Raw genomic sequence first — 15013 nt, forward strand, 5'->3', positions numbered from 1 at the left:
CCGCCACGCCACCCGCTCCCGGGGACGGCGTGCCGGTAGTGGGCTGGGAGGGGGTAACCCGCGGCCTGCGGCGGCGCCCCCTGGCGGCCTCCCCCGGCACCGTCGCTGAAACGCGCCTGAGGCGCCTGAGATGGCGACGGCCGGGAAGGCACCAAGCAAGGGCCACGGTGTCCTGCTGAAAGAAGAAAGGTTAAATACAGGGCAGGCTCTCAGCTGTATTTTTCAGATTCTAGTAAAGTCGGTTTGAATCAGTATTTACCCGACTGCAGAAACCATAATCAAAGGCAGGGAACTATTTTGCTTCCAGCTCTTGGGCTTGGAGCTGCCCAGAAAACCGCACTGAAAATTCACGTGTGTTTTTGGTAGGAGCCAGGAAAAGTGAAAATATTCCTGTTGCAGCCACCTTCTCCCTCACGTTATGGTCCAGTCCCTGCTCTAGAATTCACATCTTGCTCAAGTCTCCCCTTAAAAGATAGTTTCTTCACAGATCTATGCTTTTTAACCAGATCTGCACAAACTCTCTTTCCAAATGTCGACGCTATATGCTCTCTTTTCTCCAACAGATTGGTACATTTAGCTCTTACCTACCTGGGAAATTTTTCTGCCTTACCCCTCACCTGGCACTGCTGGGTGTTAAGAGTAATGAAGTCACAGCGTAACAGAGATGGTTGTTAACACGCAAGGAAGCAGCTGTTAAACTGTCATCTGTAATGCCACGGTAAGTGGTCTGCAGCTGGCACACAGAGCCATACTAGGAACAGCTTTCCTGGTAGAAAAAAAAAAAATGTAAGTGTTCACAGCAGCACCTCTGGACTTGCGCCCCAAAATCTAAGTGTATGTGTTACAGGGAACACAGAGGTGTGATGTGCAGAAAATACAAGTACAAAGGGACATGCAGCAGATCCAGGAGAGCTCACCCGTGGTTGGCCAAACCAGCACTCTTGTTGAGTTGTTCATGACCTCCTCCCCAGAAACCTCCTGGATTGCATCCCCTTGTGCTGCCCTTCCCACAGACATCAGGGCGTTTAGCCTCCTGTAAGAGCCAGGGCTTGCAATTTCAGGCTGTTTCCCATGCTGGTGTCTCCTCTGACCCAGACCCAGAAAGCTCTGTACCAGCCTGTCACCCCCTCCACAGATCACCCACATCGGAGTGGCTCCAGCCATACGAGCCGTGCCTCTCGCTCCCTGGCTGCCTGTGAGTGTGTTCAGGTACATGAGGTGGGACCCTTCAGCCTGTGGCATCCTCCACAAAGGCTTCCTTGCTCCCACCACCACGCCACGGTACTTGGCACCATTGACCTCTCTTCTCTTAACCACAAGCTGTTATCACCATTCCTCAACAAACCTAGTTTAAAGCCCACGGAAGGGACTCTCTGCACTCTTATCACCCACCGAAATCTGTTGGCTGCACACCTGCTGACCGGCTGAGAAGGGTGTTCCTACAGCAGGGGAGAGGAGCCTGACCCTCCCTCAGCAGCAGTCAGCTGGCATTTCTGGAGGGCCTCCACCTTTGCCTGTCTGCCGTGTAGCGTGTCTAGGCTGGCCATACAATGAAGGCTCATAGCAACCTAGAGCTTTTATAAAAAAATGTTACTATTTTTTTCAAAGACTGAGTGTCTTCGGAGCAGAACACTAGGAAACAGAACTTCTGCATCTCAACACCTATACAAAAGTAGCAGCATATTGTGGTGGAACTGCTGCCCCGGTCTACCTAGGAGTACTAAAATTACTGAATTCTTGCTATTTCAAGACTACCAATTTGCAAAGAACTGAGTCAAAACTTATTAGAATAAACTTTTATTTACTGCTTTCAGGATCCTTATTTTACACTTTAAAGTATGCAACAAAACCTGCTACATTCAAATCTATACAGATTTACTGATATATCATTCATGTTTTACAAAACTGCATATAGATTTGGGAAATTTGTATAAGTTACCTTTATTTACATGTAATATTCTCAGCCCTAATGACCTAGTCAAAGAATAAAACAAAGTGGGATTTTAAATATCCCTTAAGACCCATAACATTTGTTACATAATTTACATACCTTTATAGAGGGATGTGCTACACTTCCTTCTTGCATATTTATAAAGACTGTGACTAAATAGAAATTTGCTGGCCAAAGCTAGGTGCTGTCATTTCTTCAGATCATATTGGTAATAAAATGTTAAAACTAGAGCAAGTCAGGTATATAAATCAATTTTTTCTTTTAGAACCAACTTTGATAGTCATTTTAACCAGCACTTGCTCAAAAAATGTGTTAACACTACTACAAAAAATACTCACATTTACAAAAGAAATCAAAGTAATATTTATATGACAAGTTGATCTACAATAAATTGCACATTGTTGGTTATGACTTTGGTTATACTGTATTAACAAATTTGGTTTCTAGACTAACAGTGGAGAAAAAAAATATAAAAATGCCGCTATCGGAGCTAGCATAACCTGTAAACATATTACAGAACCAAATTCTGCACCTGGTTACATGTGCATAACCTCCATGCAGTTCAGAGAAATGTGCACATATCAGACTGCTGAATTTGGCCCAGAAAACCCTGTAAACATGTTCTTTATTGTTATGTAGTGCAATACTGCAAGAATGGATAATAAAGGCCTCTAACTACCAGTAACTAATACTGAGTGATATCCATACAAATTTCACTTTAAGATTAATTTGTTGCAAAAGGCTGAATTGAAAATATTATCCCTTGTTGAACTACAAATTTATCAAAAAAAGTGATGAACACTCAATAAACCAATGGCAGTATATAAATTCAGACAAAAAATTGATATAATTTCTCATTACGTTTCATAATTATGCTGCTTGCCTGTTCTATATAAAAATCCTGGTTTTGTTACGCTGTTTTAACAAAAGCAAGTTAGAAACAGAAATCCAACAAATAAAACATGTCAGCAAGTCAATGTTCTGTAAACTGATGGCTGATAATGCAAACAAATCCTTTCCAATGTTTTACCTTTACTGAATTATAAGGTGCTTTGGGCAGATCTGTAGTAAACAGCCTGAAGCAGCACAGATGATGATATTGCATTACATTAAGTTTGTTGCTTTTGTTTTTGTTTTTTTCTAAAAACAGTTTTAACAATTTCAGTTGTTCCTGTTAAAGCAGCAATTCAAATTTACACCCTCTGCAAAGATTTCTTCACAGTTTTACTTCAGTAGTTTACTGCAGGACAGTCTGTCAAACACTGCAGAAGAGGCAACTGCTTAAAAACATTTTAGATTTTTTTACTTACTTGGCACTGGCCCATCCAATGTGTATATTGTAGTTATTAGCAAAGTACACAAAACTGTGGAAATGGCAAAATACATTTTCAAAAGTTAGTGAATTTTTAATACTTACTTATTTTACAAGTGATACTATGAAGATTCAATAGCCATGTGACTAAATACATGGTAGTCCCTGGAAAATTCAAATTCGCTTGTAAACCCTTAAAATTAAATTGCAGCACTGGACTGATACAATTTATGTCCATGTCTTAATCAACCCCATCAAAACCCTGAGTATTTTCAATCGCTAGAAGAAGTTTATCCCATAAATCTTCAAACGAGTCATACGGAGGCAAATCCAAACGATTAAAGCTGGAAAACAGATGAAAACTCTTAAGTATTTTATCACTCTTACTAAAGGTCATAATTTACCTAAATTAAACACTCACCAGGTATGAGCTCTCGGCAGTTTTTCAGGGGTACCCCACTGCTCAACTGTAAACAACTGTGGTCCATTTGAACCTGCAGAAAAGAATACATCCATTTTCACCCTATTATGAGATTCTTTTATAATTAGAAATTGAAATTATGAAATATTTTGGGGTTTTGTAATTCAATTCCGACATTAGTATGAGATATATATAGAAATCAAATACAGTCTATACTCAGTAATGGTCAATAATTCCAGTTCACTTGTGGTTTTAATTATTTCTTGCTATATCTTAATTTCAAAAGACTTTTACACCTTAAGCTCAGAAGTCTAAGACCTCAATGCATATGCATAGTCATTAGCATTGAAAATTTTATGCAGAAGACAGTTTTACACTGGATAAATTTTGCATGTCAAAACTTAGATATGTTTATCACAATGTACAAAGTTCTACAACCTGGCAGAAAGCATTCAATGTCCAGCTTTACCTACGCAACAACAAAAGTAGAGTAACTGACAACTTTCTGAAACACAGTGACCATGTGTGTACTCCAGGGATGTACATATGCACCCGAGAGAACTTTTTTGGTTAGCAAGTGCAGCTCCAGCTATGCCTATGCCTTCAGCAACTGTCTTGCAGCATGTCATATCTGAAAGTTTCTTGGACCTCTCAACCCTCACCAAGTGGATGGAAAGGGCATTTTGCAACCATTTCCTCCAGCTGTTGAAAACATGTGTGTATGTCTGGAGAAGACTGTGCAGTTTAAAAGGAAAAAAAAAAAAAAAAAATCACTATCTTGTCAGAGCACAGGAGATGACGTCTGACGGTGGGTGTCCTCCGACTATTCTACAAGGAGACCATCAATACAGTTAGAGAATTGTATTCCAAGACAGATGGCTACCCAAGTATGAGTAGCCTTCTGCTTCTGAAATGGAAGATGTAAAACATGTTTCAGATTAAAGATGAGCAGCAGTAATGAGAACAGGTTGATCTATGAATACAGCTGAGATATAAATGCTGCATACAGTACCTTTAGATCTATGAAATGAATTTGGTTTTATAATGCAGGCAGACACCTCCCCTTTCTTCATGACTCCTCCAAAATGTTTTGAGTTTGCTTTGATTTTGGGTTTTTTTTGTTTTGCTTTTGTTTTTTTAATTTTTAATACTAAAGTTGTAATTGTAAATTCAAAAATATTTCACTTGTGGTTTTATGGAGACATGAAAAAATGTATACATATTCATAATAAAATGAAAATATGTTATGATAACATGTAATAATGCACATTGTAGAAGTGGATTTGGAAGATGGTAGCCAACTTGTATACCCAAATAAAAAATGCAAGACAATTCGTCCCAAACATGAAAATAAAAGGAGAAAACCCTTTCACAACTACTAACATACCCAAAAAGGTACGAAATACCAATCAATGCACAGATACTATACGTTGTACAAGTCTAGTGAGTGAACTAGACAGATGACAGCAAACACTGAGCACTTAAAAATCCTAAAATATTATCAGGGAGGCAGATATATCAGTAGTTGTGGGGACACTTCCAGCTCCTCTTCTTTGAGTTACAGGTTTCTTCAATGCAGAAGGCTGGTTAGAAAAGGTAACTAGTAAGGAATGCCTGGAATAAGGACGAAGCGGACTAGCAGCTCTAAGACTGACTGCATTCTACCATGTGACATGAAGATAAAACTCCCTTTTAATAGCTAGATAAGACTAAGTCTGCATTTTAGCTATCCAACTAATTAACTAGAGGCTGACAAAGCAGGATGGGTGAAGAAAAGAAATATAAGAAAGCCATATCTGTTCAGTGTCCTAATTCTCAAACTTGTGTGTATTTGCTCCCAGACACCAGGCACTCCCTTTTTACGAGAAATGCCTCTCTGGGCCACAGGAGGGAGATCTCCCGCTGGAAAGCCAGTTCTAGGACTACAGCCCAAAGGTGGGAATTCAACAGCCACAGGGGCAGCCCGGCAGCAGCAAAAAGCCACATACCAAGATGAAGCACTGAAGAACCACCTACAGTTCTTCAAATACAAGCAGGTACTGGAAATGTGATTGTAATCATTACTGGGGTTTAGTGAGGATGGCATGCTGCCCACAGTAAAGTAGAAATAACTGTAAGAGAAAGAAACAAAGTACTGTGCAAGACAATTTAATGTTTCATTAATGAGTAAATAGAGCTACAGAAACTGGGACTTGGCCAAAAGACTGCTCAAGGATAGCCTAACCCCTAGGCAGAAAGGAGCCAAGAGGTTCGACATTTTTTTTTTCCCCTGTATCATTCCTTAGCTCTATCTCCAGTAGTGTTTTTCGACAAATAAACATAAATCCCAAGGCAGCAGAATTCTGATCGGGCTCCACTACAATGAACATGCACTGTAACTCCAATAGTGCCAAGGTTCAGGTGCAACAGCAGACACATGGCTGAAGTCCGCTGAGGCACTGTCCTTTCCATTGGAACTCACAACTCATTCACTGATGGAATGGAAAAAATAAACTGAGTATTTACAATGAAAATTAAGAGAGGGAGAAATGGGGACACACAGTGGGCCGTGTGTGTTCTCAATTTGAGTGTTTTATAAACAGATTACTGTCTTGTTTACAGAGAAGGAAATGTTTATTCAAATATGCAAGTTAGGCCATTCAGTCATTTGCATAAAATCTCAAGCACTTTTAGCCTTAATAAAGTAGTCTAGCAGAAAACATAATAGCTGATGGCAGCTGAATACAGACTTCCCATAAGCAAAACACCCCTACCCTTCATAGGCTGTTCTATCCACTTGCCCGCCGTCTATCCACAGTGGGTTTTCTGGCTTTGGTGTTAAAGTCTGCTCCCTGCTGCCATCTGCTTGTTTCAGTCTCTGCATTGTAGGTTCACTACTTTTCTTTTGGCATTATGTTTGTCATTTCAGTGGTCCTCTTTAGAGTATATCCTTACAAACAATTGTATCCGTACAACTGTGGCTTGTGAGCAGATAAAAGCAGTTGGGGAACTTACAAGAATCTGAAGTTAACTGCTGATGCCAGCATGTCTTTGTAATCAGATCTGAGATAACGGAGAGTTTTCTTCAGGCTCAATCATGTGTTAAACACGGATTTTTACAGCTCTTTAGAACTTTAAAATCCACATTAATTTGAGAAGCCCTATGCATTTAAAAACTTCCAAAACCAATTAAAATTAAGTATTTCTAGCACATGGGAAACACATGAGCTAAGTGGCACTTCTCTAACTTTGCCTCTTACAACTGGTAGTATATACTAATTTTTAAAGCAAAATTTGAAAAAAACCTATGTTTGAAATCAAATATGACAATGTCAGTATCATGTTCTCTGTTACTTAATTGTGAGCATAATCATAAGTACTCACCATACAGCTCAGCAAACCCGTTCATAGGTACGCGTGATGTGCCAGTAACAAATTGAAGTAATCTTATTCTCTTTTCAGAGTCCATCATTAAGACTGCCTATGTATGATAATGACTACAATTAAAGATTTGTCTTTAAATTAAGGATTTAAGCTAGCAGAATTATGCAACATAGTTTCTGTCTCTAAATCATTACCCTATATATATGCATTTTTTTAGTGACACACATAGTCTTCTCTGCCTGTTGCTGAAAGCTATGAAGTCAACAATTTTTTAACGGCACTGTAACAAGGGTACAGTTACTGGCTTAGCAGGCTGTTAAAATACTTCCCTTGAAGATTTGGCCCCTACTTTCTTTGAAGTTTCTTGATGTTATGAACTAGCAGCCAAATTCCTGTAATTTATTAAACAGAAGAGTTTAACACCTCTTTAGTGTAACCATGCCAGAAAAACCTACACAGAAATATTTTTAACCCCAGTTAGACATGGATTCTTTTGTAAAAACAAGTATCAGTAGTGTATTTACATTCTTACCATGCATCTCATCTTTAGTTTTCTTACTCTTACTGTCTTTCTCAGGAGTTTTAATGGTCAAATATTTACCTACCTATTGATGAATCACATGATAAACTAGCATCGCTGAAAAGCAGCAGCTTTTGAACAGGTTTTAAGAAAAAAAAACAACAGTAGAACTTCACGGTACCTTCCAGAACCACTGTATTACTTGATGGTTTATGTTGTAGCCATTTTTGTATTTCGTATGTAGTTTCCAGTCAGCCACATCCACATCTCCCAGTCCACACATTAATAACTACACAGATAAAAATAAAAAAAACCCAAAACACCGAAGTTTAAGTCAGTAATATTAAGTTTCAACATAATTTGTTTTCTTTTATATGACACACTTACCTCTAGCTCATTTTCATCAAATATTTTAATCAGATCCTGCGGTATTAGTTCAAAAAAACCCTAAAAAGATGAAGGAAGTTTTTAGAAATAAGTCACTATTATTTAAGAACTTCTGTTCATTGAGAATGATATATACAGATCAATACATCAAAACCAGCAATCCCCAAGTTTGGTTACGGTACTTTTAATTCTGACTTATCTCACATCTTTATTGTGCTACACTGAATGGTGAATATGTAAGTCTGAATATCATATATGTAATATCACTTATACAAACAAGGATAATCCATCTAGTTTAATTTAATTCTATTAGTTTCATTTAATTCTCATTTCTGCAGAGTTCATTAAATAGTTTGCACTACAACTAAAGCTGTCAGCCAGGATTGAGAAATAAGTAAATTTTTCAATATGAATTAAACACCTCGGTAAAAATATACCAAAAAGCTTTTTTTAAATCTGAAAAAATTCAAAGCTGACACTACAAACAGTATCACCACCTTTTTTATACCTGTAACAACATTATCTTTGGGTCTTCAGGATGTTAAAAAAAACTTGTCATAAGATTAGATGCAACAAATTATTAGAATATTTTATCATGAAAACTATACCTCTTTAAAGGCTGCCATTTGTTTTTGTACTCTGCTGACAAATCTCCACTGAATTACAAGACTGTAAAAAACCAAAAACATTTAAAATAAAAGCAATTTATATACAAATCAACTTCCTTTTGTTAATACAACTAACACACAGCCCCTACTACTAGAGGGACAATTCAGTGAGACACATTTCACATAGTGACCACTACTTACTGAATATAGTCTCTCTTGTTCTTGTTGGTGACAACTATTTCTGATCCACCACTTTTCAGTTCATGTTGATGGGTCTAAATGCAATATATAGAATAGGCCTTAAATGAGATATGTGTGTAACAGAATTCATATGTTAATATAAGGTAACTTAGTTAACTCTTGAAGACTGCAAAATTTGAAAGCTATGAGAAATAGAACCAGTTTCACAGGTCACCTGAATAAACAGAATTTGCTTGATTGTTTTAAAAAAATGTATTATTCAGGGATACCAGACTGCAATGGGGCAACCTCCATTTTTTCTGACCTGCTACAATAAATCACCTAAGTTTGCACACAGGTTCAGTAATGCAGACTTCACTAACTGCATATTCAATGACTCACGCCTTTCTTCCAGATTTCAAGAAAAAACACTTATAGAACAATTTCAGCAATGGTCCCAGTAAATAAGTGAATCAATATGTGTATCTGTTACATAATGATTTATACTACTAGAACCTGAGTAGACAAATATCTGATTTTCAGTTCATTACAGATGTACATTTTCACACTCCTACTTAGTTACACAAGACCCCAAAGGCTATTATTTTACTTAGATCTAGTTGGCACCTGTACTTTGGAATTTTTATTCAAGACCTGTAGTATTTCTACATTATTTATCTTGGATAGCTTTCCACACAACAAACTTGTTAATTCCACAGTTTTCTAGTACATCTTAAGAGAAAAAAAAACTATTATTTTCTCCCAAGGAAATTTATGACTCCAACCATTTCCGAAAGAGCTCATCCTTTCCAGCCAATCACATAAAACCAACCTCTACTCCAGATTAAATAATGGGACTATGGATATCAGTCTCAGTTGCATCCACACCAACAGCTACATTTCAATACAAGTATTATTTAAGAAAAAAGCCCGAGTTATTTTTTAAAGTTCTGCTTATTTCCAAGTCCTTTATCACATCACATCACAGCCAGGCTAACAGAGCACTGCATGAGCATGTGCTAGCTAAAAGAAGCAGCTGAGTGAACAAACCAATACGACCATGTTTTCTTTCACATTTTGTCTATCCTACTTTACATAAGAGGTCTGGAGCACAAGTCTTATGAGGAGCGGCTGAGGGAACTGGGGTTGTTCAGTCTGGAGAAGAGGAGGCTGAGGGAAGACTCATCGCTCTCTACAGCTACCTGAAAGGGGGCTGTGGCAACATGGGTGATGGTCTCTTCTCCAAAGTTAACTAGTGATAGGACGAGAGGAGACGGCCTCAAGTTGCGCCAGGGGAGGTTTAGATTAGATATTAAGAAACATTCCTTCACCGAGAGAGTGGTCAAGCATTGGAACAGGCTGCCCAGGGAGGTGGTGGAGTCGCCATCTCTGGAAGTGTTCAAAAAACGTGTGGATGTGGCGCTTCGGGACATGGTTTAGTGGGTATGGTGGTGTCTAGTTAACGGTTGGACTTGATGATCTCAAAAGGTCCTTTCCAACCTTAACGATTCTGTGATAAACATACTAACCTGGCCAAAAAGTTCTTCATCAACTATAAATCTGAGGTCCAGTTCTGTTGGATCATTTTCAAGAATCCATCTCAGAGAATTGTAATATTCACTATCCTAAGAGAGAAAATTACAAAAGTGGTAAATACAAAATAGAGTTGCCACCTTTTAAGCTACAAGAGCCTCCATTACAGCCCAGTGAATGCTGCTACGTAGGATAATGCTGTATTGGATACAGAGACTCTGCAAATGTACAAAGCTTCAAGATCTTTAAAGATGTTTGAAACCTGAAGACTCAGCGAACTCAGGACTAAAAATCTCTCACGTAGCAGAAGAGTGGTAAGATGTCACAGCATGATCTGAAGTAATGTATTTTGGACTCTTCTCTGTCTCTCATCCTGTATTTATCTTCCCTTTATTGTTAGGCATTACTACAAAGAGCATGAGGAAATCAAAATTAAGATAAAGCAAATTGTATCCTGGGCTGCATCAAAAGAAGAGTGACCAGCACAAAGAAGGAGGTGATTCTCCCCCTCTACTCCACTCTGGTGAGACCTCACATGGAGTACTGTGTTCCGCTCTGGGGTCTCCAGCATAAGACAGACATGGACCTGCTTAAGCAGGTCCCAAGGTGGGCCACGAAGACAATCAGAACGCTGGGGCACCTCCCCTAGAAAAGCAGGCTGAGGGAATTGGGGTTGTTTAGCTTAGAGAAGAGAATGCTCCAGGAAGACCTTTGAGCAGCCTTCCAGTACTTAAAGGGGGCCTACAGGAAAGATGGGGAGCAGTTCTTTATCAGGGAGTGTAGTGATGAGAGGTACCCATTTTAAACTGAAATAGAGTAGATTTAGCTTAGGTACTAGGAAGAAATTCTTTACTCTGAGGGTGGTGAGACACTGGCACAGGTTGCCCAGAGCAGCTGCGGATGCCCCCTCCCTGGAAGCGTTCAAGACCAGGTTGGATGAGGCTTTGAATAACCTGGTCTAGGGGAAGGTGTCTCTGCCCATGGCAGGGGGGTTGGAACTAGCTGATCTTTAATGACCCTTCCAGCCCAAACCATTCTATGATTCTATAGTATGGGCAGCGGGGGAAGACGAAGGAATCAGGACACATCTATGAATCTATTACTCAGAAACAGATAGGAACTATATTCCGTATTCTTATAGGACAGCAAAACAAGCAGTAGATTAAAGAGAATGAATAAAAAAAATCGGTCTGCCCACAACTACTCTAGATAAGAACCATTATCAGAAAAAGAAACAAGAAACCTATAAGGACGTTTTCCTCTAAAAAGTTACATTGTATCGCTCATTAATATTTTCACAGTCTCTGAAAGTATAAGAATGTTTCTTTTTAATAATCACAAGTCACACATTAATTTAAAAAACAGGTTGAGGCAGGTATCCCAAGAACCTTAGTGTCTAAAAATGTTTTAAGAAAACATCATAGCAACTTTAGAGTCAAGTTTTCAATACAGCTTAACTGACTTAAACCAGAGTAAGTCTCTCTGATTTTCATTGGAAATTTTAATTACTATGCAACTTACAGACTTAGAAAAGATGTAGCCTAAAATTTTTTTAAAACATGCACTTTCAACCTTCACAATGCTATTCAAGATACAAAAAAAACCCCCAGAGAACATGAAATCCTAACATACATAGTAAAGCAAATTACGTACCACAGACTCCATATCATGAAGCGTTATTGGTTTCTGGAGCATCATCTTGTAAAAGGGACGAATAAAAAAGGCTTTAAAGAAGAATAAATAAATTGAACAGTATGCAACTTGAAATTCAAGATATGCAAAAAATTAATTTAAATATCATATTACATAAAATAAATACTAACCATCCAAGAGTTTGCCATGGTAAACAGCCATTCCAGCTACACGGCCTATAAACTTGAAATAAGAGAGATGATCTTCGTTGCAAAGTCCAGAGTTTGGATTGATCTGCAGAGTATAGTTATCCCTGAAGTTGAGGGAGGGAGCAGAGAAGAGAAAGAAAAACAAAATGTTGTACTAATTGGAACAGTCCCACATTTAAAGACATGAAAGATGTCACTGGTTAAATCGGGTATTACTTTTCACAAAGTTGAAAAAATAATCATATTTGGATTAATAGATCACTAATCTAATATTAAAGAATACTCGATAGAAAATTCTATTAGCATAGCAGAAATAACAGTTTTGAAACAACACAAACTACCTTTCTAAGTTAGAGATATACCAAAGAGAAGGGCTTAACTCCTATTAATTTTAAAAGTAGTCAGAATAGCATTGCCCACAGTATTTGCTAAATACTGTCTTTAAGTAGTAGATGGTTGACATGGATTATGTTAGACTGCTGAAAAAAAGAAAGATACTGATACTGTCTCCACATTATTCTTCTGTCAAACAAAGAACTAGGTGCAGAATATTGCAGTTATTAACAACTAAACCCTCCTACACTGTTTAGGAGGGAGGGAAAAAAATAAATCATAATTCCATTTTTCAAGTGCGTATGAGAAAAACAATTATCTACTTTCCCTAAGTAGTCTTCATGTCTTCCAGACCTGTATTACTTACGTAGCTGAATATTCAAACAATCCATAATAAGGATTAAACATTTCTTTAGAGAGAAGGAAGAACCATTCCCTGGCCACTCCTCCATAATCTAAACCTTTTTCGCCATCAAATTCAATCCAAAGTCTTGCTTTAAGGAAATCTGCTCTCTTTACAGCTATAATTCTTCTATAAGAATCTTCAAGGATTGTTGTGCGATGAATTTTCATTTCAAATCTATTTGGAATATCACTCTAAAAAAAAAAAATAATATGAAAACATGGAATAATAGAACAAAACCCAACATCTTTTAGTCTTGCAGTGTATGCAAATTCTATAAACAAAGAATGTCACAAAAATCCTCTTCCTAAATAATTTGGAAATACAACACAATATGATTGACAAGAGGTTCTATTTACATACAATTCAACTAGCATGGAGAGTTTCAGACACTAAGTTCTATTTCATGCCAAGAAAATAGGGTTAAAGTAAGTTCTTACTGGTAACAGCATATGCTCAGTTGTTCTGCATGCAGCAAGGCACGGAAACTTTTTCAACACTGAAAATTCATCACATTATAAGCTTGATTAAAAAAAAGCATCTCAGTGTTTATAAATAAAATTATTTTGGAACAATTTTACACGACTTACTTCACCTTCTAGTTCGATATTCCAACTGTAAAGCTAGGTGTCTTGTTCTCTTAAGACATGCATGACAAACTAGTATTCCTACAGTATTAAAATAAAAATCAGTCTACTTAAAAATCGAAGTTACAGGAACAAATCACCAGGTTTATAAATAAAAATATCCAAGGGGCTCAGATTCACTGCTGAGCTTTCAGAGTAAGCCCCTAATAAACCAGGAATAAAACTTTGCTGACTCATTAAATCACTACATGAGAACAGAGTGTTTTCTTGATTTCAGACAGTTAATTTCAGCAATTACTTCAGGCAAAATTGAGAAATTCAGTGAAAGTGGGAACAGGAAATTTCAACTCTTGTTGCTCTATGACTAGATTAGGACGATGCAATGGAACTTAATATATTTCAGTTTTCAAAGATCTAGTCACACACCGAGTAGAAATAATGAATTTTTGAAAGCAGAAGTATTTAAGAAGTCAATCTGAAGAGCACATGTTCAGTTATGCTTTTTTGTATTTTATTATACTCCTTAAATAATCTATGCTAGGTATCCCAAATAAAAAAAAAAAAAAACAAACCAAAAAATAGAATGCTGCATTTAAATGTAATGCCTATTTATATCCAGCAACAGCTTGATCCAAACTACAAACAAAAAATAATTACTTGCAGTGAGGGAGGACATTATTTGTCATTTTCCAAGTTGCAAAACACTGTACAATATTATATGTCTAATTTACATGGTGGATGAAATATATAGGTCTTTTTCATCATTTCAGAAAGGAGTAAATATCCCTAATTTTTTTTTTTTAAGTATATATTCCTGGTTTTAGTTGCAAATCGACTTTTCAGAAAAAAGTTCAAGCAATAATAAAATCAATTACTAAACCCAAAAACTTAGCTGATTAAAACAGTATTTAATAATTAAATCTCAACATAAATCAATCCATTACCTTAATTGTCATTTAGGTATTTGTGAATGCTTAGAAGGCAATAGCAATGTATGTTTTAAATCTACATGTATATTTAATTCTTAAATTTCTATGATTATATTGTGTGGCTGAGCTGTCTATTACTTCTCAGATCAGGATGACATGTGAATGAATGCCAAGCTTGTTTGACTAGGAACACAAAAGATAAGGTGCATATGTAATTGTGTGCAATTTAAGCGTCAGCTCAAAATGCACAGGTTTCAGAAAGGCTAGAGACAGACATGGCAGGTAAAAGGTGAAGTATGGGTCTAAACTCAAAGGCTATTACTATATATATAAAATATCTCCAAAGAATAACAAATTTGATTGCAAAGACTCATTGTTATCTGTATATCCAGATGCTATTTACAGTCTTTTATGCTATGCATTATAAATAAATCTGGCACTGCCACTTCAAACTAGAACTTGCAAATAAGATTCATAAACTCAAGATTTTAAGGCTGTAACATTTTATTAGGTCAGCCTTGGTCAGCCATCTAGCCTGACCAAGATGACAGTACAGATTTCTATCTGAACAGTCTAAAATCTATTCCGAGAACTTCCATTTCCATATTCTGAGTTCCAAAAACTATTATATGCTACATCAGTGAT

The 15013-nt window shown here is 37.2% G+C and overlaps 1 protein-coding gene across 1 annotated transcript in view; it reads right to left on the reverse strand.

Annotated features, from left to right (window-relative positions):
* Nucleotides 1-3504: 3504 nt before the first annotated feature.
* The window catches only part of NEDD4 (NEDD4 E3 ubiquitin protein ligase), a gene marked incomplete at both ends in the record, with an annotated part of 35262 nt that continues 23753 nt past the window's right edge, over nucleotides 3505-15013 (reverse strand). The window contains 11 exons of the mRNA XM_082005074.1: nucleotides 3505-3607; nucleotides 3685-3757; nucleotides 7048-7144; nucleotides 7749-7856; nucleotides 7955-8014; nucleotides 8563-8623; nucleotides 8764-8837; nucleotides 10272-10367; nucleotides 11929-11999; nucleotides 12099-12220; nucleotides 12817-13040. Coding sequence (XP_081861200.1) covers nucleotides 3505-3607; nucleotides 3685-3757; nucleotides 7048-7144; nucleotides 7749-7856; nucleotides 7955-8014; nucleotides 8563-8623; nucleotides 8764-8837; nucleotides 10272-10367; nucleotides 11929-11999; nucleotides 12099-12220; nucleotides 12817-13040 — 1089 coding nt within the window. The remainder of the gene's footprint in view (nucleotides 3608-3684; nucleotides 3758-7047; nucleotides 7145-7748; nucleotides 7857-7954; nucleotides 8015-8562; nucleotides 8624-8763; nucleotides 8838-10271; nucleotides 10368-11928; nucleotides 12000-12098; nucleotides 12221-12816; nucleotides 13041-15013) is intronic.

This window comes from Phaethon aethereus, assembly GCF_964289735.1.
Source record: "Phaethon aethereus genome assembly, chromosome: 12".
Lineage (NCBI taxonomy): Eukaryota > Metazoa > Chordata > Aves > Phaethontiformes > Phaethontidae > Phaethon > Phaethon aethereus.